This window comes from Gracilinanus agilis, chromosome 1, assembly GCF_016433145.1.
Source record: "Gracilinanus agilis isolate LMUSP501 chromosome 1, AgileGrace, whole genome shotgun sequence".
Lineage (NCBI taxonomy): Eukaryota > Metazoa > Chordata > Mammalia > Didelphimorphia > Didelphidae > Gracilinanus > Gracilinanus agilis.
In genome coordinates this window covers 231,078,245-231,099,943 of record NC_058130.1, presented here as the reverse complement: position 1 = coordinate 231,099,943, position 21,699 = coordinate 231,078,245, and the positions used below count along the sequence as shown (strand labels likewise).

The following is a 21,699-nucleotide window of genomic DNA, read 5'->3' as shown; positions in this document are numbered from 1 at the left end:
TATATATACATATATATAGGGGGAATTATATATATATATATATAAAATTCTCCCCCCCAAAGGTGCGCCCCTTAGGGAAGAGGCAGGCCCAGACCCACTGTAGAATACAGTTAGGGCTGCGGTGAGGCTTTCCCAGGGCCCGGGTTCGGTTAGGCGAGATCCTACCTTAGGAGTTTCGTTTGCTTCCTGGGGGAGCAAAACGAATGGCTGGGTTGTTTTAGCTTACATTAGCTAAGGAATTGGGGGCCAGAAGTTTAAACTGTCCCTCTATTGATACCTATACTTCGCTATGATGAAGGCCGCTAGGTGGCGCAGCGGTGGGCCTGGAGTCGGGAAGACGTGATTTAGGATTCAGCCTCTGAGACTAGGAATGTTGTAACCCAGGGCAAATCTCTATTTCTACCATTGAAAAAACGGGAATAAATTATGGCACTTACCTTTTAGGGTGGGTGTGAGGATCATATTTGATAATGTTTGTAAAGTGCTTAGCATGGTACCCTGGTCCATAGTAGACACTTAATGCTTATTTCCTTTTATCTCCGGTTGTGCCTCAGTTTCCTCAGCTATAAAATTAAAAAATTGGACACGATTATTGCCAAGGTTCCCATTCCCTTTCTAGTTCTATTAAAATTGTAGGAAGAAGAACAGTTATCTAGCTCTCTACTACTTAAAAAAGAAACTTAATTTTTAAGGAAAATGATTGATAACCACAACCAAATGTAATTGGCTGCTAGGTGTTCCAGTGGATAAATAGAATACTGGACCTGGAGTCAGATCTGGTCTCAAATACATATTAGTTGTGTGACTCTTGGAAAATTACTTAACACTGTTTGCCTCAGTTTCATCATCTCCAAAATGAGGTAGAGAAGGAAATGGCAACCTGCTCCAGTATCTTTGCCAAGAAAACCCCAAATGAGTTCATAAAAGAGTCTGACATGACTGAATAACAATTTTATCAAGGCTCCATAAGAGTTTTAATTCCTCTATATGCCCTAGTTTCCAAAACAGCATTCCTCCAACCCCCCTACATTTTTCACACACTCCCTGTAAATAATTGTTTTTTTATTCAAATAAAATTAAGTATATTTTATAACAAATCTTGAGCAAGCAATGAACAACATTTATGGATACTATTAAAATACTTTGCATTTTTCATGTCTATAAGTTTAAAATAATAACTATTGATATGATGGATGGACTTTTCTTTCAAGTAGTTTCTTTAAATGTGTCATGATCATAATAGAGATAGAAGCTGATTGCCTGATTTCATTGGTATAGGGCAGTGATAGAGAACCTATGGCATGGGCGCCAAAAATGACACACAAAATGCTGCTCTCTGTGGGCACATGGTTGCACAGAGGGTAAGGTGGGCAGCTCATAGGCAGCGGAGCTGAAGGGAAGCTGAGCACCCTGGCCACTCCCCTCCCCCTCTCTATACTCACTGAGAACATTCCTCACTTCACCCACCCCTCATAGCAGCCCAATGGGAGTGTTTTCTCCCTCTCCGGCAAGAGGTTAAAGGGAGGGGGCAGGGCATGCCAGGCACTCCATGAGGAGGGGCAGGGCACTTGTCTTGGGGGTGGGGCCCAGCATGCTGTCTCTAAAAGATTCACAATCCCGGGTATCCGGAATATTCTGATGAGGAAAACTCTTAAAGCAATTAAGATCTCTATAATTTGTAAACTTACAAAATTGTTAGGGGGACACTTGACTTAAATGACTTGCTCAACCTGACAAACCCAAGTCTTTCTGCATCCACAGCCAGTTCTTTCTAATTAGCTATTCTAATTTATGGTTCATTAATAAAACAAAATTACATAGTAATATAATTTGTAACTCTTAAAATTGCTAAACACAACCCAGACTTCGTGAAAGTTACCATAGAAAATCCCATCATGCTCAACTAAGATGTTACAAAGAATCATAAAATCATCAACTTTGATAAAACAGAGAACTCTTTTTTTTATCTAGCTAAAACATATTTTGGTGGTTCAAAGATTTTTTTTTAAAACTAGTATCTCACAAATCAACAAATCAGTAAAGATTTATGGAATGCTGGACACTGTACTAAATTTTACTTTGGGGTACAAGCAAAGAAAAAAGTGAAACAGTTCCTTACCACCAGCTATAGAGGGAATTCATCTTTGTGAGGACAACTGTGTCAAATTGCCCATTTTGTTGGCCTGAAAACAGACAAAAATAAAAATTTTCATTTAGGCCTTCCAATTGATTTGGCTAGGTTAATGAAAGCAAATTTAGTACACTTCCAGCCCCCTTTGGGGAAGGAAGGAAGGAAGGAAGGAAGGAAGGAAGGAAGGAAGGAAGGAAGGAAGGAAGGAAACTGAGGGAGGGAGGAAAGAAGGGAGAGAGGGAATTTACAAGCTGTTTACTATGTGCTGAGCACTGTACAAATACAAATAAGATAAAAATAGAAAAATAAGGCAGTCTTTGTTCTGAAAGAGACAATGCATTTGGAAAGTTTCAACTTCAAGTCAAATGAAAAGGTCCCATAGTCCTTAGGACACAGGGGTCAAAGCAGATGTTGATGATCCAAATTGTCTTCCCTTCCCTCCCCACTTGATCGGGGTTAATTAATTTTCACTATTATATCTGAGAAGTCAGATCATACAACTTCTGTGATCACAAGGCCTCAGGTTCCTCATATGTAAAATTAAGGTACTGGACTGGATAAAAACTACTCATTTACTTACTGCTTCTCTGCAGTTTGTAAATCTCCTTCAAAGTTGCTAAAATATTTGCATTTCTTGATCCAGCTATAACACTACTAGGCTTATACCTCAGAGAGATCAAAGAAAGAGGAAAAGACCCATATGAATTAAAACATTTAGTAGCACTTTTCATAGTGGCCAAAACTTAGAAACTAGAGCTCTCCTCCTATTGGGGGAATGCCTGAACAAATTATTGTATTGGAATATAATGGAATATTACTGTTATGAGAAATGATGAAATAGAAGACTTCTAGAACTAACATAGAGGTAAGTGAATAGAACTAGGAGAACAATGTATAGAAATAGAGAAAAACAACTTTGAAATACTTGAGGACTCTGATCTTTGCAATCAAAAACCATGAGCTCATGAGCCTGAAGAGGAAACACACCACTTACCTACTGTTAAGAGAGATGATGAATTTCAATACAAGGAAACATACAATTTCAGGCATGGTCAATATAGGAATTTATTTTGAATTTGTTTTCTTTTCCTTTTATTTAGGGGCTGGTGTTAAGGAATTGTTGTTGAATGGGAAGGGAAGGCTAGGAAAAGACATAAATGCATGTAAAAATAAATGAACAAATTTCTTTTAAAAATAAGGTGGCACAGTAGTTAGAGTGCCAGGCCAAGAGATAGGAGGTCCTGGGTTAAAATCCTGCCTTGGACACTTTCCCAGTTATGTGAACCTGGGCAAGTCACTTAATCCCAATTGTTTAGCCTTTATGGTTCTTCTGTTTTAGAAATGATATCAGTTCTGAGACAGTAGGTATTTAAAAAAAAAAAAAAACTGTCCTCAGAGAAGTATTAGCTGTATCACCCTGGGAAAGTCACTTAAACCTGTTTACCTCTCAGTACATCATCTGTAAAATGAGTTCCAGAAGAAAATGGCAATAAATGTCAGTATCTCTGCCAAGAAAGCCCCCCCAAAAGTCATGAAAGGTTGGATCTAACTAAAAAACAAAGTGCTTGTATTTTTGAGGTGCTAAAAACAAAGCCATTTCATTTTACAGATGAGTAAACTGTATTTTAGAGAGGTTGAAAAAGCAATCCAAGGTCACAAAGAATTAATTTAAAGTCTAAACCCTATAATCCAAGTAGGTAGTATATGTCCATAACTCATACTGGCAAGGCCCATTTCTCTCAGCTAGGTATACAGTAATTAGCCCAACATAGTGTATCTTCCTTTTGGCCCATACAGCCTGCTAGGCACCGAGGATACAAAATAAAAAATGATTCTACATATTTCCAGCTTTTGGTTAGATTTTACAATATTATCCCAAAGAAAATGGTAGCAGCTATTATCTCCCCTCAACCATTACAAATTAAATAAGAAAAGCACTGAAAACAAGTTTCATTACTAAAACTTAGAAACTGAATGCATGTGGCAGAATATCAGGCAAACAGGTTTTTGCATCTGCAAAATATGGGAACATATAATGGGAAAAAAGTTGTTATTCAATTAAAATTTATAAACGAGGTCTCGTCATCATCAAAACAAGTACTTGTTTACTAGTTATATAGAAAAATGAACCTTTATTTGAAAATTACTTGTGTTTAAATGCAGCATCCCGTGCAATCAGTACACTCGGTCAAATACTGCTCTACAACCAGAAGAATAACCTAATGGCCAAATGGGAAGGGATTTAATAAAGTTAAGGAGATTTTTCTCAGTCAGATGGCACAAACTCGACTCCTGACTTAACGCAAACTATTAAAGGAGCGTTTTCCAGTTAACCATTTTCCTCTTTTTCAGTCATCCCGACCGGGAATCGGAAGGCTTTACGGATCACCTGACGTTCGATCCCGTGACTCTCCGGACGTCACTTCCGAAAGGAAGAAGCTATACTGCCTGACGGAGTAGGTGCTTTGTGCCTGGAAAGCAAAATGGCCGACGCCGTCTGGGCTGTGGAATTCTCAGTGAAGTGAGTTCGGTAGCTCTAGCCTTGCTCCGCCCCCTGCCGGGGTCGCCACAAGCTCTGCATGATGCCAGTCGACCGCTACAAAATAAATCTCATTTATTCCGCGGTAAGTTCGAGGTAGCGAGAACGCGAGGATTCCCCCGCTTTTAGGATGTAAGCTCCTGGAGGACAGGAGATTTTTTGCTTGTATTCGTATCCCCAGCGCTTAGGAGGGCGGCGGATAGAGCAAGCTCCTAATATTCTTGTTTCCAAATCACTAAGGGGTTGTCCACTGGGGGCTGGGCTGGTCCCTCCTCGCCCCCGCACCCCCAATTTTTCTTTCTTTCTTTCTTTCTTTTTTTTTTTTTAAACCGGACAGTTTCCCGTGTAGCGAGCACCAGCTAAGCGAGGAACCTTTTTCCCAGCCAATCCGGCGGGCCCAGAGCCTTTAAGGCAACCTGCCTAGGGCCACCCAGGGCGGCAACCCTCCCTCTCCGTTAACGCCCCCTCCTCCTCTCCTCGTAGCTGCTGACCATCATCGTTTTCCTCTCGTGGGGCTTTGTGATCTATGCTTCCACGGTGGCGACGCAGTGGATGCTGGAGGAGAATTATCCAGACCTAATGTCCACATCACAAGCTGAAGGAATGTTTTAACTGGCATTCGACGTCATCTGTATTGGGCACCTTGTTAGGACATTATTTAGCCTAATAAAACGGACAATGAAACCTCTTGTTTTATTTGCGCCGGCTCCCCTCTTCCCCCCACAAAACCCCACTAATTCTCAGGACCATTTCCCTTCTTCAGCTTTCTACTGAACGGGAGGACTGAATTCCATTCAGCTTAGATCACTCCCAAGTCTGTGGTTTCAGAAACTGAAAATGCTATCAGTTATTCAAAGAAAATATTAAGCATTTGTTACACCCAATAAGTAAAAAGGTTTAAAATGTCTGGTTAAATTAACACAATGTGCACAATTCCAGGCTTCTCTATTTCAAATTAGGCAATGATAGGCTGACCATTTCCCTGGTTTGGTTTTTACTCCACAGTTCACAAAGACCAAGGCTCACGATGTAATATAATAAATCTGGTAAGGAAGGTATGAAGGCAATTTTTTAAGGAGTAAACTTTATTAACTTACTTCAACAGAAAATATTTTCAGTAGATAAACTGGTACAGAAACAAAAGATGGACTCTCAAGTTTTTGGAGTTTTTAAGAACTTTTTAATGATGATTATGTGTGTCATGCTCTTTCATTGGTGGAATCACTTCTCCTGTCTCCAGAATTGTATCACCCTAGTAAAAACAAAGGTCATAACAAATGTTATGGAACATTTTTAGGAACCGAGCCTAGAGAGGTCAAGTAGTACTCAATGGTAGTCTAAATTTGAACCTAAATCCAATTCCAAAAAGAGTATTTTTGAACCCCCTAAAAAGAGGTATGTATAAAATACTTCTCATCACATTACATAGTTTTGCCATATGTTGCCAAATTTTTGATCAATTTGACTTGTTAAAAATATGGCCATGCTATCAGAGGATGATTTTTAAATGAATACCAAATTCTTAAAGGCACGGTCTTAAAATGAATATACTATACACACACGCAAAATTCTACAGATACATGAGAAAAGAGGCATTTTACTTAAGAACAACACAAAACAAGCTACCACATTTCTTTCCCCAATCGCTTAGCCCCAGAACTTATTTCCACATATCTACATCCGGAGACAAAAAGTAGGAGTTGGAACCTTGAGAGATAGCTATTTCAAACTGGACAACTAGGGGGCAATGTGGATAGAGTTCCAAACATTGAGTCCAGAAGACTCATCTTCTAAGTTTGGCTGGCCTCAGACACTTATTTAACTATGTGATCTGGGTAAGTCACTGAAACCTGTTTGCCTCAGTTTCCTCATCTGTAAAATGAGCTGGAAAAGAAAATGGCGAACTATTCCAATATCATTGCCAAGAAAACCCCAAGAAGTATCTCAAGATTTGGGCAGAACTGAAAATGACTAACAAAAATATTTAATTGAAATTTGTAATTATAAACAATCCATGGTAGTATTAGCTACTTGTGGACTAACAATATAAAAATCTACCCCCCTGGGGGGCAGCTGGGTAGCTCAGTGGAGTGAGAGTCAGGCCTAGAGACAGGAGGTCCTAGGTTCAAACCCAGCCTCAGCCACTTCCCAGCTGTGTGACCCTGGGCAAGTCACTTGACCCCCATTGCCCACCCTTACCAATCTTCCACCTATGAGACAATACACAGAAGTACAAGGGTTTTAAAAAAAAATTCTAAAAAAAAAAAATCTACCCCCTATGTTATGGATTGAGAAACTGGCTTGCTTTTATTAAGTGCCTACTTACTATGTGCCAGGTACTGGGCTAAAGGCTTTACAAATATTTAATCTTCACTTGGGAGATCAGTGTTACTATTATCCTAGTTTTATGGTTGAGGAAACTGAGGCAAACTGAGGTTCAATGGTTTGCCTAGGGACACACAGTAACACTGGTAAATGTCAAAACTAGCTAGGTGTCTGGGGAAAAAAGCACTGGGCTGGGAGTCAGGAAGACCCAAGTTAAAATTTGGCCCCAACCACTTATTAGCTCTGTGACCCTTAATCCACTAGAGAAGGAAATGGCAAACTGCTTCAAGTACCTTTGCAAGAAAACCCCAGGGACAGTATGGTCCATAGGATCACAAAGAGTCAGACAACAAAAAGACAACAAAGCTCAGTATCCTATGACATACAGTTTCACTGTGAGTCAGGAAACTTGGGCCCTGTTCTTGGGTCTTTCCCTAGTTCTGTGATTTGTGTCAGTATGATATATAGAAGGAAAGTGCTGAATTGAAATCCAAGGACCTGGATTAGGATCCCAGCTCAGGCTGAAGCTCCAGACTTGCATGATCTTTTGGACAAGTATTTTTTGTATGTCCTCATCTGTAAAATGATGTGTTGGACTAGACATTTAACTTTTGAGGACACTTTCATTTTTAACTCTAAACTAGTGATGGGCAAACTTTTTAAAGAAGGGGCCAAAGGAAAGGAAATGCTCATCTGTCAGTCTGTTTCTAAGGCAACTCTTTTGAAGTTTCATTGTATTGTATCTTACTCATTGTATTCGTCAGATTAGGAATAATGTCAGGCAGGTGGAGAGAACATTTCAGGGGGCCTCATCTAGCCCTTGGGCTGTAGTTTGCCCATCACTGTTCTAAACCTTAAATTTGCTCTACCTTAAACTTGTTTGTCTAAACTGTAAGAGTTAAGACCACGGGTCAGCAACGTATGGCTCTTTCTGCTGGAGCCATAAAATCAATTTTTTTTTTCAGGCGCTGTTACAGGAGCGTGCACTGTACGGCTCTCACGAAATTACATTTTAAAAAATGTGGCATTTCTGGCTCTCAGGGCCAAAAAGGTTGCCGACCCCTGGTTAAGACTAAAAGTTATCTAAATATTCTTCTCAGCTTGAATGTTCTGTTGCTTCCTAAACATGTACTCTGGGGCAGAGAAAGAATAATCATAAGACTAAGTTCATTTTTTTCAAAAAGGACAACCATTTCTTGATCCCCTTTAAAGCCTTCCTTCTACTGATGATCTCCAGCTTATCTTGTACATATCTTGTTTGTACAGTTGTTTTTATGCTGTCTCCCCTATTAGATTGTGAGCTTCTTCAGAGCAGATGTCTTTTGACTTTCTTAGTATCCCCAGTATTTAGCACATTGATGGACCCATCATATACTTAATACTGACTCACTGACAAAAGTTAAATATAAAAGAATTAGATTATAATGCAAGATGACTTGAGTTTTCAAAGGAATACATGATTACTTACTTGTCCAATAAGTGACAAAGACAATAAATGCTAAGTGTTAAAGAAAAGATCATTATAAGCTAAAGTATTCTCAGAAAGCTTTTATAAAAGAGGGAACTGAGCTAGGCTCTGAATAATAAAGATGATTATAAGATTACTTACATTCACATAATAACTTGCCATAACCACTTTAAGGTTTGCAAAGTATTTTCCAAATATCTCATTTGGTGTTCACAACAATATGACAAGTTACTGACTTCCACTTTAACAAATAAAGTGATTTGTCCAAGGTCTAAAAGCTAATAAATTCTAAAGAAAATCTAGCATAATCCACAACCAGCTTCTAAGAATTAACAGGACTGAAGTAAGCCAGGAGAGTGTGGGGGTGAATATACCAAGCTTAGTGAATGGTCAGAACAAACTTTCAAGCTCTGGTGTGTTCTGAAGTTATTGTGTTATAAGAACTTTGTTAATTTTAAAAATGTTATTATTTTCTATACATGTGCATTCAGTTTTATAGAAAAGTGAAAGTGCAATTATTAAAGAATCGACAAACTTGGAGAAGATGGTCCAGGAGGAAAATAAAGGGCCTGGAAGGTACACTAGGGCCAAAATATGGAGAACATTAAATAAAAAATTAAGGGACTATAACCTGGAGAAGCCTCTGAAATAAAGGAATGATAGGGTGGCAACAGTTTGGTAAAAAGAGGACTTGGGAGTCTGGAGATCTGAATTTAAATCCCAGTTCTGGTGCTTACTAGCTTTGTAAAGGTCACTAGTATGACCTTTGGCAAATCACTTAACCCAGGTCAGTTTTCTTAACTGTAAAAATGGGAATACTACTTGTATTATTTACTTCACAAAGCTGTTTTGGGGGAAAAAAGCATTTTGTGAATTTACAAGTTTTACATAAATGGGTTTGTTATCTCCCTCAATGTAATGTTTTAGGAAGGTTAAGTAAGGTACATGCTCAACAAATGCTTGCTGAGGAACAAAACATTTTCCTTTTATGAGTGCATAATTCAATATCTCATAGAGCTGTGATTTTATCTTTTTTGCTAATATACACTATAATTCCTTTATACTTTAGTAAATGAACTAATTTAACTTAATCTCTGTGGCCCCCCCAAAAATCATCATTTAGTGGCTGACTTTCCAGGGGTGACTTTTTCATAATTTACTTATGCTAATCCTAGAAAGGGCATTATGACATCTCTATTTGAAACTGTTTCAGGCAGACAGGACCTACCATATTATGGCTTGTGCTTGGCTTTGCCAATGAGAATTGAGGATCCTTTCTATAGCAGGAGGCAAATTTTATGAATCCAGAAAGATGACACTAAATTACTATAATGGTGTATATATATATACACCATTTTGTTTGTGTGTGTGTGTGTGTGTGTGTGTGTGTGTGTGTGTGTGTGTGTGTGTGTGTGTGTGTGTGTGATAATGTACTGAGAAAGATCCAGAGATTAAAGTACCCATTTGTCAGCTCAGGCTAATATGCTAATTAAAGAGATAAACTTAAGCTACTCTAAGTGATCCAGGAGTTGTACCAAGAGTTCTGAGTCTTTTAGACAGTGTGCCCGGTGAGCATCTAGGTGGGTTAAATGATGGAAGCATACAGCCTGCTTTTGAACCCCTCTGACTAGTGACAAATTATAGGAACCTTAATTTCTCCAAAACAAACTTAACATTGCCCAAGGTCACACAGCATGTCACTTTCCCATCCTGGTAAGAATAGTTGTAGTTGCCCTTTCCAACCATTACCACCCAATCCTTCCATTTTCTACCTTTTCTTTTACAAAATATAAGGCTAGCTCTGGACAGCAAGAGATAAAAATTATTAGTTAAATTACTATAGAGATGACATGAAATTAAAAGGGCTAAAAGAAAGGGGGAAAAAAATCAGACAAATAAGTTTAAAAGACTTACTGGAAATATTTTGGGTTTTGTTTCAACGATGCCATATGGCCTTGTCTGCAACAAAAACGAAGTTAGTATTTTTATACTTTCACCTAAAACTATATACATTGTCAAAAAGCACTTATTAAATATACATTCCTATCAAAATGCAAATTATTTTTATAGGTGCTTAAAACATACATAAATGTTCTTTCTCTTTCCAAAGTTAAAAATATTATTACACAACCATATACAAATACAGTTTATAAAACCACATGAACATAGAAATATAAAACTAACATTTTATATTAACAATTTGCAAAAATCTTGAAGTTTTTTTCTTCTAAAGACTAAGAAACAATGATTAAAAAATCATTTTTAATATAAAATGTCACTTGAAATATATCAGAATTTCCCAGACTATGAGCCAAGAATAGGACTAAGCCAAATTAATCTTGATTACATGAAGAAGTAAAATTAAACTGCTGGATAAAATAGCCACCGTACTACCACTTTCCCATAATCTTCTAACATGGAGACCCTGAAACAACTTTATTCATTTTATAAGACTTTCCCTCTCTTAAATGAAAGCAAATTGAGCTAAAAGTTTTCCTAAATCACCCTAAGTTGCTGTTTTACTATGTAATATGGAAATATAACAAAGATGAGATTTATGATGTATCCATTTGACACGGGTATACAGAATTAATACACTTAAAATGGGTCTTGGTCAGTGAGTGTTTCTCAAAAAGCATACTATTCTTTGCTATAAGGAATTACAAAATGTTAAAACATCTAATTTAGCAACACTATGGGAAACTCAGGAGGCTCATGAGTATGCAGTTTCCCTTTAATAACAAAGTTTTTGTTGACTTTTTTTGTGAGTTCAAGTTCTGAAGTTCTAAAGTACATATGAATAACAATAGTACTGTTTATTTTACAAATACTCTTTACCATACACATGCTGAATTAGTTAAAAATAATTAGGGGGTAGCAGGGAGAGAAGAGAAAAAAAAGAGGAAAAGAGAAAAATATGATACAAAGGAACAGAAAGCTGCTAGACCTGGAATCAGGAAGACCTAGGTTCAAGACCTTTCTCTAAATATATAATGGCTGTGACCTCACACAAATCATTTAAACTATCAGTGCCCTAAAACAACTTTCTAAAAAAAAACTATATACTGAAGAACAGGTACAATCTGCATAGAGTCATTAAAATTTATATTAAACCAAACCACTGATAAATTTCATTTCACCTGTAATAACATTACATCCAACATATAACATATTTTGTGAAATTTTTAGCACATCTTTTGAGAATCTACTGGCCTAGATGCTACAAAGTACAGACGTTTCATACTTTAAGAACTCCATTCAGCTAGTACAATGGATAGAGTGCCAAGCCTGGAGTCTGAAAGACGTGGGTTTAAATCTGGCCTCAGTCACTTCCTAGCTAGGTGACCCTAGCCAAGTCACTTAAACCCAACTGCCTGGCCCTTATTGCTCTTCTGCTTTGGAACCAACAATCTGTATTGATTCAAAGGTAAGAGTTTAAAAAAAGGAATAATGAGCAAGGATAAGAGATATATTCAAAGAGAAGGTAAAGGACATAGTAGTTGACAAAACAAGAAAGAAAAAATTAATGAAACAAATTGGTGCATAAAGCAATTTGATAAGTGAGTAATAGGAATTGAGGTAAGTTGGTAAAAGGAGGCTAGGGAAAGAGGAGAGGACTTAAAGAGAATGGCTATGGAATTGTTGAAACTAAGAAATAAACTGCTTGTGGTTGTTAAATTATTAAAAAATTAATATCAGTAGGAAAGTAGTAAGAATTCTACAGTGAAATGATTTGAATATGTGGTATTTGTTATTTGGTCACAGCAACTAATATGTTTAAATGCAGACTTGTCTCTCTCTTGGAGAGAGTGGTCTTGACACAGTCAAAGTTGTGAGAACAAAAAACTGTTTATTTTTTAAATGGAAGTAGGAGTTCAATAAGAAAAAAGTAAGGTATCTGATTTAAAGAAGGGGAAATTTACCCTTGTCAGGAGGCTAAAGAATGGAAGAACTTAGCACAGAGAAAGGAAAGAAAAGAATAACTGTGCATGATACTAAAACATTTGAGACTTTTTCTTAAAAGGGAAAACTAGATGTTCTGAGGAGGAAGGAGATGCTTGTTTTCCAAGGAATGAAATAGTAGAGCCAAAGAAGTGTTTAGGTTCAAGATCATCATAGGGATGAAAGGAAGAATAGAAGAATAATGATGAATTATTCCTCTGCTCAGGGAATAACTCCCAGTTATCAAAGTGGATGAATAAAGAAAACAAAAAAAAATGGATGACTACTTGGGATTCATATGAACACAAATGACATGCCAAAAAAAGAAACTAAAAGTATTACCTCAAATTACAAAATCTTGAACAAGAAATTGAAGAACATAGTAGCCTGGGTATTCCACTTCTGCCTGATATAGGCATGGAATGTATTAAGAGAAAAATTCATCTGAATGAAAACTAAGAACACAGCATACAAAAATGGGATTTGGACTATGGTTCAAAAGTACAGGTGTGATAACAGACTCCTAACCAAGGATGAAGTGCATCTAACAAAGACCAGCAAATTTTATTTTCTGTATGTCTAGTAAACATAATCAAAGAGGCTTAAAACTAAAATGAGTTGGCCAAGGGAGAAAACTGTCTTTGTACAGCCACAACCTAGATAACATAGTATAACATAACATAGAAGATAACATAGACAACATAACTAGATAACATAGTGGCTCTAATAAGTGTAAAATAGTGGTTGGGATATCTGGAAGCTCATAGAAGAAAAAAATTCAAGAAAGGAACCAGCAATAAAACCCACGACCTAATATATTTATAAACACATAAAACTTAAACATCAAAGAAGAGAAATTAAAGTATAAACTTTTGAAGAGAGGAAACGTGGCTTTTTGGACAAAGAGGGTGGGCCACATAACTGCTTGCCTATTACAATTGCTTCCTCATTGGTCATATTTTACCCACTCTCTCCTTTCTCCAATCCATCTTCCAGAAAACTACTACAATGATATTCCTAAAGCACAAGGCTGATCCTATCACTATTCTCTGCTCAAGGAGTTTCAGTGTCTTCCAACTGCCTTTAGAGCCAAACTCCTCTGGTTAGCATTTAAAGTCATTTGCAATCTGGCTCCAGCATACCTCTCCAGAATGATTCTGTATTATTCTTCCATGCCCTGCTTCAGGAACTTCATGTACATATGTGCAACTCTCAAACATAAGCTTGTCTCTTCTGCTACCCTGGTCTCATCAACCAGTCCTCCAGATAATTGTTTATTTTGTATATACCTTGTCTTTACTTATCTGTGAAAACACTGTATATTACAAAAGGTAAGCCCCTTGAAGGCAGAAATGTTTTCATTTTTGCCTTTGTATACCACAATGCCTACATACTTTGTGTACTTAATAAATGCTAGCTGACTCATTCTACTCCCTTTTGTACTACCAGGGCCCTTGCTCCAAGGCTTCAAATCTGAGGCAAATATTAATTTTAGAATTAAACTACATTATACATCTCTAGGAAAGCTTCTCTAGGAAACTACCCATAAGCTTCTCTAGGAAACTACCCCTGACCTTAAACATTATTTCACTAATAAAATACATTCTAAATGACCAAATGGAAAAAGTCTTGGGACAATGACTCTGCAGTTTTTAAGTTGGAAATTACAGAATAAAGCAATTGATTTAAAAATCTGATTTAAAAAAACATGGATAGCAATATAGTTTTTTATTATTTTACAACAAAATAAACATATAACCCCAAACAATATTTACTAAAAATACTTACTTCTACATGGTATTTGACATAATAATGAACAATCCAGGCTGGTATAAGCAAATTAACAAAAAGAAACATTCCACTTCCATATGCCTTATAAGCCTGAAAATAAAACAAAAAAAAAGTGTTTGGAGCACACATACTAAGTGAATTCACTGTAATAACACTATATATATATATATATATACCATGTATTTTCTAAACCTCTATAAGACATTTATACGTATTTTTCCCTCCTCCAAAACCCTGGCCTAAGATCTCTACCTAAGACAGAATCTGTTAAGGGAGAACCACACACACATTTCAGAGCAAGTGGGGCATTAAAAAAAATTTGTAAGAATAACAGTAAGACAATTTTTTAAAGTGTTATCTAAGCAGAGGTATATTACTACACAACTCTGATAAAGTCAAAGGTTTTACATATAAATTATGGAAGTTTTGTTTAACAGAAATCTCTAGTTGGTTAAGTTAACCCACAGACTCGTCAATTTAAAATTCCAAAGGTAGGGTTAGTTTAACACCATTTATCCTATACTTCTTAACATGAGGAAAACAACACTGAATCTTTAAAACGAGAAAAACATTTTTGTGGGAAGCCGTTCGATGTATTAAAACCATTGGAGAAAAAGGATCCAAATTTAGGGCCTATTATCTGGATTCCCTACGTGACCAATCCAGACTGAGGCAGTCTTTGTGTTTGGTCCTGGTCATCTGAGTCCCAAAAAGCTCTGGTACCAACAGGTAGGTTAATCCAAAATCAACTTGATCCCTCCAAGAGGCTATTAGGAGTCATTTAGAGAAACAGTCTGTAACAGATATTTTATCTGGATCCCATTACAAAATCATCGGCAAGTAAAACTGTGTGTATGATTTTTCTGCACTGCATGTCAGATGCAGATAGAATGGGCCATCTAAGATAAAAATCTGAGGCTCCTCTTTTGACTCAGTCTTTGATCCCCACCTTTCTTAGAATTCTTATTGGAGAGCTTTGAAGTGGCAGACCAGCATCTACTGAGTTAATGATTCCTTTTCTTGATAATTGAGAAGCCTGAATCCTAACAAATGTTACTTAGATAAGAGTGCATATTCAGATTAGAACTGGCTCCTTTAGGATTTGACTAGTGAGCATCTCCATGGGGTATTTCCTCTCCCAGAATTATCCCCTATTAAGTTGGTGGTTGGAATGTGACCATTTGTCTTTGCACCTTTATTCTTTAGACTTCAATGGATTATGTGTGATTTATTACCCCCTTACAACAGTGACCCTTTTTGTGTTCTTTGCTTGAAATCAGTATATGATAAACTCCTAAGCCCGCAGAATTTGGAACAGCATGGGCTAACCACTAGTCTAGTTGTTCTCATTTTCTTTCTCCTGCCTTAACCATCCTATGCCACCACGCCACTCAGGACCCCAAAAAATCATATAGAGGCATGGCTCCCTTTACATTTTGTCTGGGGCTGAGTAACTCCCAGCAAGATGGTAGCACCTCATTTTACATGAGCAGAATCAGCAGAAAATGACTTCTGTGGGAGGCATGGAATTGTCTTTATAAACTTACTCAACCCAAAATTATTCTTGAGGGAACTATCAGGGAGGTTAGTGATGGGGAAACAGGGAATGGTTGAAGACTTAATATCTGTACTATTAACATGCAGCTTGAAAACAGAAAAGAATAGATGGAAGGTTTACCTGGATACCTTGACAAGGTTTTAATAAAATAAAATGATGTTCTTTACATAAAAATTATTGAAGAAGATGTGAAAATGAGTCTAGTGTCTAAAGAGGGAAAGGGAGGAACTAAACAATGGAGGGTGGGAGGGTTTGAGCAAAATGGTACGATATAAGGAGTGTTATAACGATCAATGTATTTAAAAGACCTTGGTTTAAATCCTGGCTTTACCTTTCTCTACCTATCTGATCAGGGGACAATTAATTTTTTACCTCTTTAACTCTTAGTTTAATCACCTGAAGAATGAAACCAAAGGACTAGATGATTTCTAAGGTATCTCTTAGATCTAAATTTATGACTTCAGAAAAAAGATACCCTTTATTTACAATTCATTATTGTTGCCTTTCAAATTTATTGAAATTTTATTATAACTTAATCTATCAAAAATTAAAATCAGGAGAGAAATCATAAAATCCAAACTAGCATTTTGAAAAAATGAATCTATATTTCAATTTTAACAAGATATCAGTGACACTATGTTTCACTATGTCATTTTCAAATGTGGGCAATTAGAAGGGAAAGATGTGAATACTAGGAGTTAGGCAGAATGGCTAAAAAGTCATGACAAACTAAATATTTGTTAAGTGATTTGCACAGTGCTTGACACATGAGAGATGCTTAAGAAGTATTTGGTACCTTTCCATTATCCCTTCAATAATCTACTTTTAAGCCTCAATTTCTTCTAATGAATTATAGTACCATATCATCAGCTTCCTTTTGGTCATCTTGAACTAGACACCTGATTGGCATCACAAAAACTATAAAACAACCATTTCTCCTCTTTCAAACTTAACAATGACTGTAGAAGACACCACCATTAATACTTCATTCTCCATAGCTCCCCACACATCCAATCCATTACTAAATCTTGTAATTTCAACCTTCACAACATTTATTACACGTTCCCTTTTATCTATACACAGCCACACCCCTTCCTGGAAGACTGCAATAAGTTCCTAATTTGGTCTCTTTGCCTCAATTCTTTCCCCACTCCAATTCAACCTCCATTGAGCTGCCAAAATTATTTTTCCAAATAGTAAGCTGGAAGCTTTTACTTCCCTACCCATAGGAAGCACCTACCTGGCTCCCTATGATCTTCAGAATTAAATATAAATTCCTCTACTTGGAATTTAAAAGCTCTTCCTACCTTTTTAATCTTCCTACACTTGATTCCTGTCCATGCCCTATAAGACCCAGCTACACATTTGCTAGCTGTTCTTCACACATGAAAAATCTCCCGTGACTTTGCATTGGCCATTCCCCAACGTGTAGAAAGTTCTCTTTCTTCACTCTTTCTCTTAGCTTCTCTGCTTTTCTGTAAGACTCAGCTCAAATCTCTTTCGGTAGGGAATCTTTCCATTTCCTCTAGTGGCTAATGTTATTCCTTCTAACACTACCTTTGGCCTGCCCTGTACAAGTCTTGTACATACCAAGTTATTTACATGCTATCTTCCCCATGAGAATGTGAGCTCCTTGAGGGTTTTGTTCAGTTTGTTACAGTAGGGACTATAACTTGTCTTTCTCTGTATTCCTAGGATCCTAGAACAAGTATTTATTAAAGCACCTACTGTGTGCCAGGTGTCACGCTAAGTACTGGGAATACAAATGCAAAAAAACCCAACAACAACAAAAACCACCTCCTGCCCTGAGGAAGTTCCCAAGCACACTGCTAGACTGACTCCAAAGGCAAAGGATGGCAAAGCTTATAGAGCAGAAAGACCAGTTAAAATCTTGTCTCAGACACTATCTGTGTAACCCTGGGTAAGTAACTTAACATGTTTGCTTTAGTTTGCCTACAATGAATGTGCCAGTGTGCTAAGCTTTATGAATTTTGATTTGATCATTTCTATTCTGTGTTCCCTCTATTTCTTGTTTGGTCATGAACTTTTTTCCTCCCATCGATATTATAGGTAATTTATTCCAGATTTCTTTCTTTGTAATGTGGCCTTTTATATCTAGGTCACATATTCATTTCGAGCTTAACTTGGTATTAAGTTAAAAGTGCTGCTCTAATCTAATTTCTTTCGGTTGTCCAATTTTCCTAGCAGTTTTAATCAAAAAGTGTGTAACTAGAATCTTTGTGTTAGTTGGATAGTAGAATATTACATTTTCTGTTGTGCTGTAAACCTAAATTGTTCCACTCGTCAATATTTTTAACAATTCCAAACTTTTAATAACTATTTTGAGTATATTTGAGATTTAGCATTGCTAGACCTTTTTTGTTCCCATTTCTCTTGAGGTTTGTGACCTTTTTTTCTTCTCCATGTTAATTCTGTCATTTTTTTCTAGTTTATAAAGTAATCCGTTGATTCCTCATTGGCATAGTGGTGAATAAATAAATACATTTAGCTGTAGCATTGTCATTTCTTTCTATTGACTTATCCTACCTATAAGCAATTAGTATTTTTCCAATTATTTAAGTATTTATTGTGTTAGTTAAAATCACCTGGGGTTCTATTTGGAAGGATCGAACCTCAATATAGTGTTTGACAAACTTCTGTGGACCTGTGGGGGTCCTTAAAACTACATTTCCTGTGGTCCAATGGTTTTCATGGGTTTCCTGTTTTGGATGACCGTACTAAAGGTGAGGGACTGTTTTAAGTAGGGGGTAGTGACTTGGAACTTTCTCTTTAGTTACCTGAGCTGGAGGAGAGAGGAAGGTAAATGGCTGAGGTGAGGTTGGAATAGGTTTTCTTACAGGCGAGTGGTCAGTTTATCTCTATCAGCATGGCTTTTATTAAAATACTATTCTCCCTTTTGATCTCGGCCCTCATCATTTTTAATTATAACATTATTTATAGTTACTCATGGTTCTATTTATGTAGTTCTTGTGTATATCTTGAAGACTCTCAAGTATTCTATACAGTCTATAATAATTCTAAATGGAATTTATCTCTTCCAGGTAGGTTTTAATGGCATTATATAGAAATGTTGATCATTTTTATGGATTTATTTTATTTCCTGAAAATCTGCTAATATTTGAAATAATTTTTTTGTTTTTACTCTTTAGGGTTTTTTAAGTACACTAAGGTCATCCACAAAGAGGGATAACTTTGTTTCTTCTTTACTTATGGACATTTCCTTGGTTTTATTCCTGTCTTAATTCTATGTTTGGCATTTCTAGTAATATGTCAAGTAGAAGAGGTTACAATGGACACATTGACAATTTAAAGGCTGTTCTCTCAGCCAATGACATTCAAATTTTGCTTTTTGTCAGGTGTAGGCAAGGCAAGAGCTGGTTAAGATGGAGGGCATCTGAGAGAGAGTCTCCTTATTCTAGTAGCATAAATAAATCAGGGCATTGCTTTTCTTTCTTTTTTTTTTTAAATCCTTACCTTCCAGGTTAGAATCAATACTTTGTATCAGTTCTAAGGCAGAAGAGTGGTAACGGCTAGACAATGGGAGTTATAAGTGACTTATCCAGGGTCACACAAGTAAGAAGTGTCTGAGCCCAAATTCTAGGGCTGGCTCTCAAACCACTTAGCTACCCAGCTTCCTCCCCTGCCTCCCAAGGCACTGTTTTTTTCTTAAAACATACCACATATATAGTCTTGCCCCAAAAAATGTCAGGAGAGGCCCTTACATTCTTGGAAATTCAAAAGGAAAATGAATGGTTTTCTCTCATGAGGTGAGGGTTGTCCAGCCCAGAAAAAAAAACAAACCAAAAAACCACTAGATGTCTAAAAGAGACCCAGCAGAATATAGTAGTGAGAGAAGAGAGGATAGATTTCCTTTTTATTTATTTATTTTTTAAACCCTTAACTTCTGTGTATTGTTTCCTAGGTGGAAGAGTGGTAAGGGTGGGCAATGGGGTCAAGTGACTTGCCCAGGGTCACACAGCTGGGAAGTGTCTGAGGCCAGATTTGAACCCAGGACCTCCTGTCTCTAGGCCTGACTCTCAATCCACTGAGCTACCCAGCTGCCAGAGAAGAGAGGATAGAGGGGAAAAGTTTTCCCACAATTTGTTATCTGGGGTCTTTGATTAGTGGCCCAGAGGAAACTGTTTTGGGAGAGGGTCTTTACTAACAATGATAATGAACACTTTATACAGCCCTTTAAGTTTTACCGTAAAGTACCTTTAAAAAAACCCTTCACCTTATCTTCCATCTTGGAATCAATACTGTGTACAGGTTCCAAAGCAGAAGAGCAATGGGGGTTAAGTATGCCCAGGGCCACAACCAGTAAGTGTCTGAGGTCAGATATGAACCCCCATATACTATCCTGAGAAGGGATTACTATACTCACTTTAATAATATTATTACTTATGTAATACTTTAAGTTTTGAGAAGCGTTCTATATTATTTTATCCTCACAACAACCATGAATGTGGGTACTATTATCCCCATTTTACAGAAGAAACTGAAGCAGGCTTTACAAAAAGAAATGAGAATCAGGGAGGTTGGAAACCTCAAAAATGTCCCTGTCATTCCATTATCGACTTGATAATTTTCAATTTCTCTTGTATATTGCTTGTTTGTACGTAGTTATTTGCATGCTCTCTCTCTCCCGTTAGACTGGGGGCTTCTTGCACCCAGTGCTGAGCACTATTCCTGGTACATGGGAAGTGCTTAATGAATAGTTACTAAGAGGAAATACTTCTGGGTCGTACCTTCAGAAGAGTTAGGGGCTTTGGGAGTTGCCCCTCCCTTTTTTTTTTTAAACCGGAAGGGAGAGTGTCCTAGGGGCTAAAAGGGGTCGGGGTCATTATCACTCACAAATCTCCTCCAGACTGAGTCCTTCTGCAGGAACCTATGCCAGAAGCCCGAAAATGCCTTCTCTGGGGGCAGGACAGGCTCTCGAGGGCTCAGTTCCTGGTCCTTCAGCCACTGCCTTCTCAAGGCGCGCAGCTGGTCCAGCCGCAGCTTCTCGTCGGGCGTGTACCCCGTCATCTCTGATCTCGAAGCCTAAAACAAACGGGACCAAACCACAGTGACCCACGGAGACACCAAGTCCTTTCCTCAGCTACCAGGCGACCTTGCTGGGGTAGTACTAGGTGGCGCGGGCGCTCGGTGATGACGCAAACACCTTCTAGCTAAACTAGCTACTATCATCTGGAGCCGCTGAGCATTACGGGAATAAGGTAGAAGAGGTGGGGGGAGGAAGGAAGCCGCGAAGAGCGAGGTGGGGAGCATTGGGAAGATTTACGCACGCGCGTGCGTGTTCCCTTGTCACAGGTGGCCCTCATGCCCTCTGGTGTTCAGAATAATAAAAGCTGCTCTTGCTTCACCATCCTAGAGTGGAAGTGTGGAATACTGATTGATTTATCAGGTATATTTAGACCTTGGAGACTGAAAGCCATAAAGCACTAACTCACTTCCATCCTTTCTTTACTGAATTCACCAATCTTTGAAGCGAATAAACTAATTTTCTTTTCTGCCACTTTCAGGACTTGCAAACTAATTCAAAAAATTTTTTCCAGTAGCTTTTATGTACAAGGCACTAAGATTAGTAGGAAGAATATAAAGATACAAGTGAAACAATTCCTTCCCTTTATTGCATACACTAGTACCTTTTAAAAAGTTCTGTAATATACAAGATTAACTTTCTTCTATTTCTGAAAAAAATGTTTTACAAATCATTTTGAGAGAGACTTCATGATATAATGTAAAGAACATTACATTTAAATTTAAAAATTAGGTTCTGTCATTTATGACCACTGTGACATTAGGCAAGTCATTTAATCAATCTGGGCTTTGTTTTTCCTATCTGTAAAATTAGCTATTAGATACTTTCTATAATTCCTTTCATCCTAGTTTTATATGACATGTAAATCCCAGTGACAGGA

At 37.4% G+C, this 21,699-nt stretch overlaps 1 protein-coding gene across 3 annotated transcripts; it reads right to left on the bottom strand.

Moving 5' to 3' along the window:
* Positions 1 to 5,827: 5,827 nt before the first annotated feature.
* Positions 5,828 to 20,941, bottom strand: NDUFB6 (NADH:ubiquinone oxidoreductase subunit B6). 3 transcript variants are annotated; one of them, XM_044660567.1, is made up of 4 exons: positions 20,630 to 20,927; positions 14,194 to 14,286; positions 10,378 to 10,422; positions 5,828 to 5,922 (listed from the first exon to the last, which is right to left on the bottom strand). In XM_044660567.1, exons 1-4 carry the CDS (start codon positions 20,801 to 20,803, stop codon positions 5,851 to 5,853), a joined length of 384 nt encoding a protein of 127 aa, XP_044516502.1. In that variant the 5' UTR covers positions 20,804 to 20,927; the 3' UTR covers positions 5,828 to 5,850. The 3 variants fall into 3 exon arrangements, with proteins under 3 accessions (XP_044516502.1, XP_044516519.1, XP_044516510.1); XM_044660584.1 differs by lacking the exon at positions 14,194 to 14,286 and having other exon boundaries at positions 20,630 to 20,941; XM_044660575.1 differs by lacking the exon at positions 10,378 to 10,422 and having other exon boundaries at positions 20,630 to 20,939.
* Positions 20,942 to 21,699: the final 758 nt, after the last annotated feature.

Bases quoted from the DNA above. Each gene is read 5' to 3' on its own strand.
- NDUFB6 (XM_044660567.1), bottom strand. From the start codon at position 20,803: ATGACGGGGTACACGCCCGACGAGAAGCTGCGGCTGGACCAGCTGCGC. The intron at 14,287-20,629 runs GTGAGTGATAAT...TTTTATTTTCAG, and splicing joins ACTCAGTCTGGAGGAGATTT to GCTTATAAGGCATATGGAAG. The intron at 5,923-10,377 runs GTAAGTCTTTTA...TGTTTTTACTAG, and splicing joins CAAAACCCAAAATATTTCCA to GGTGATACAATTCTGGAGAC.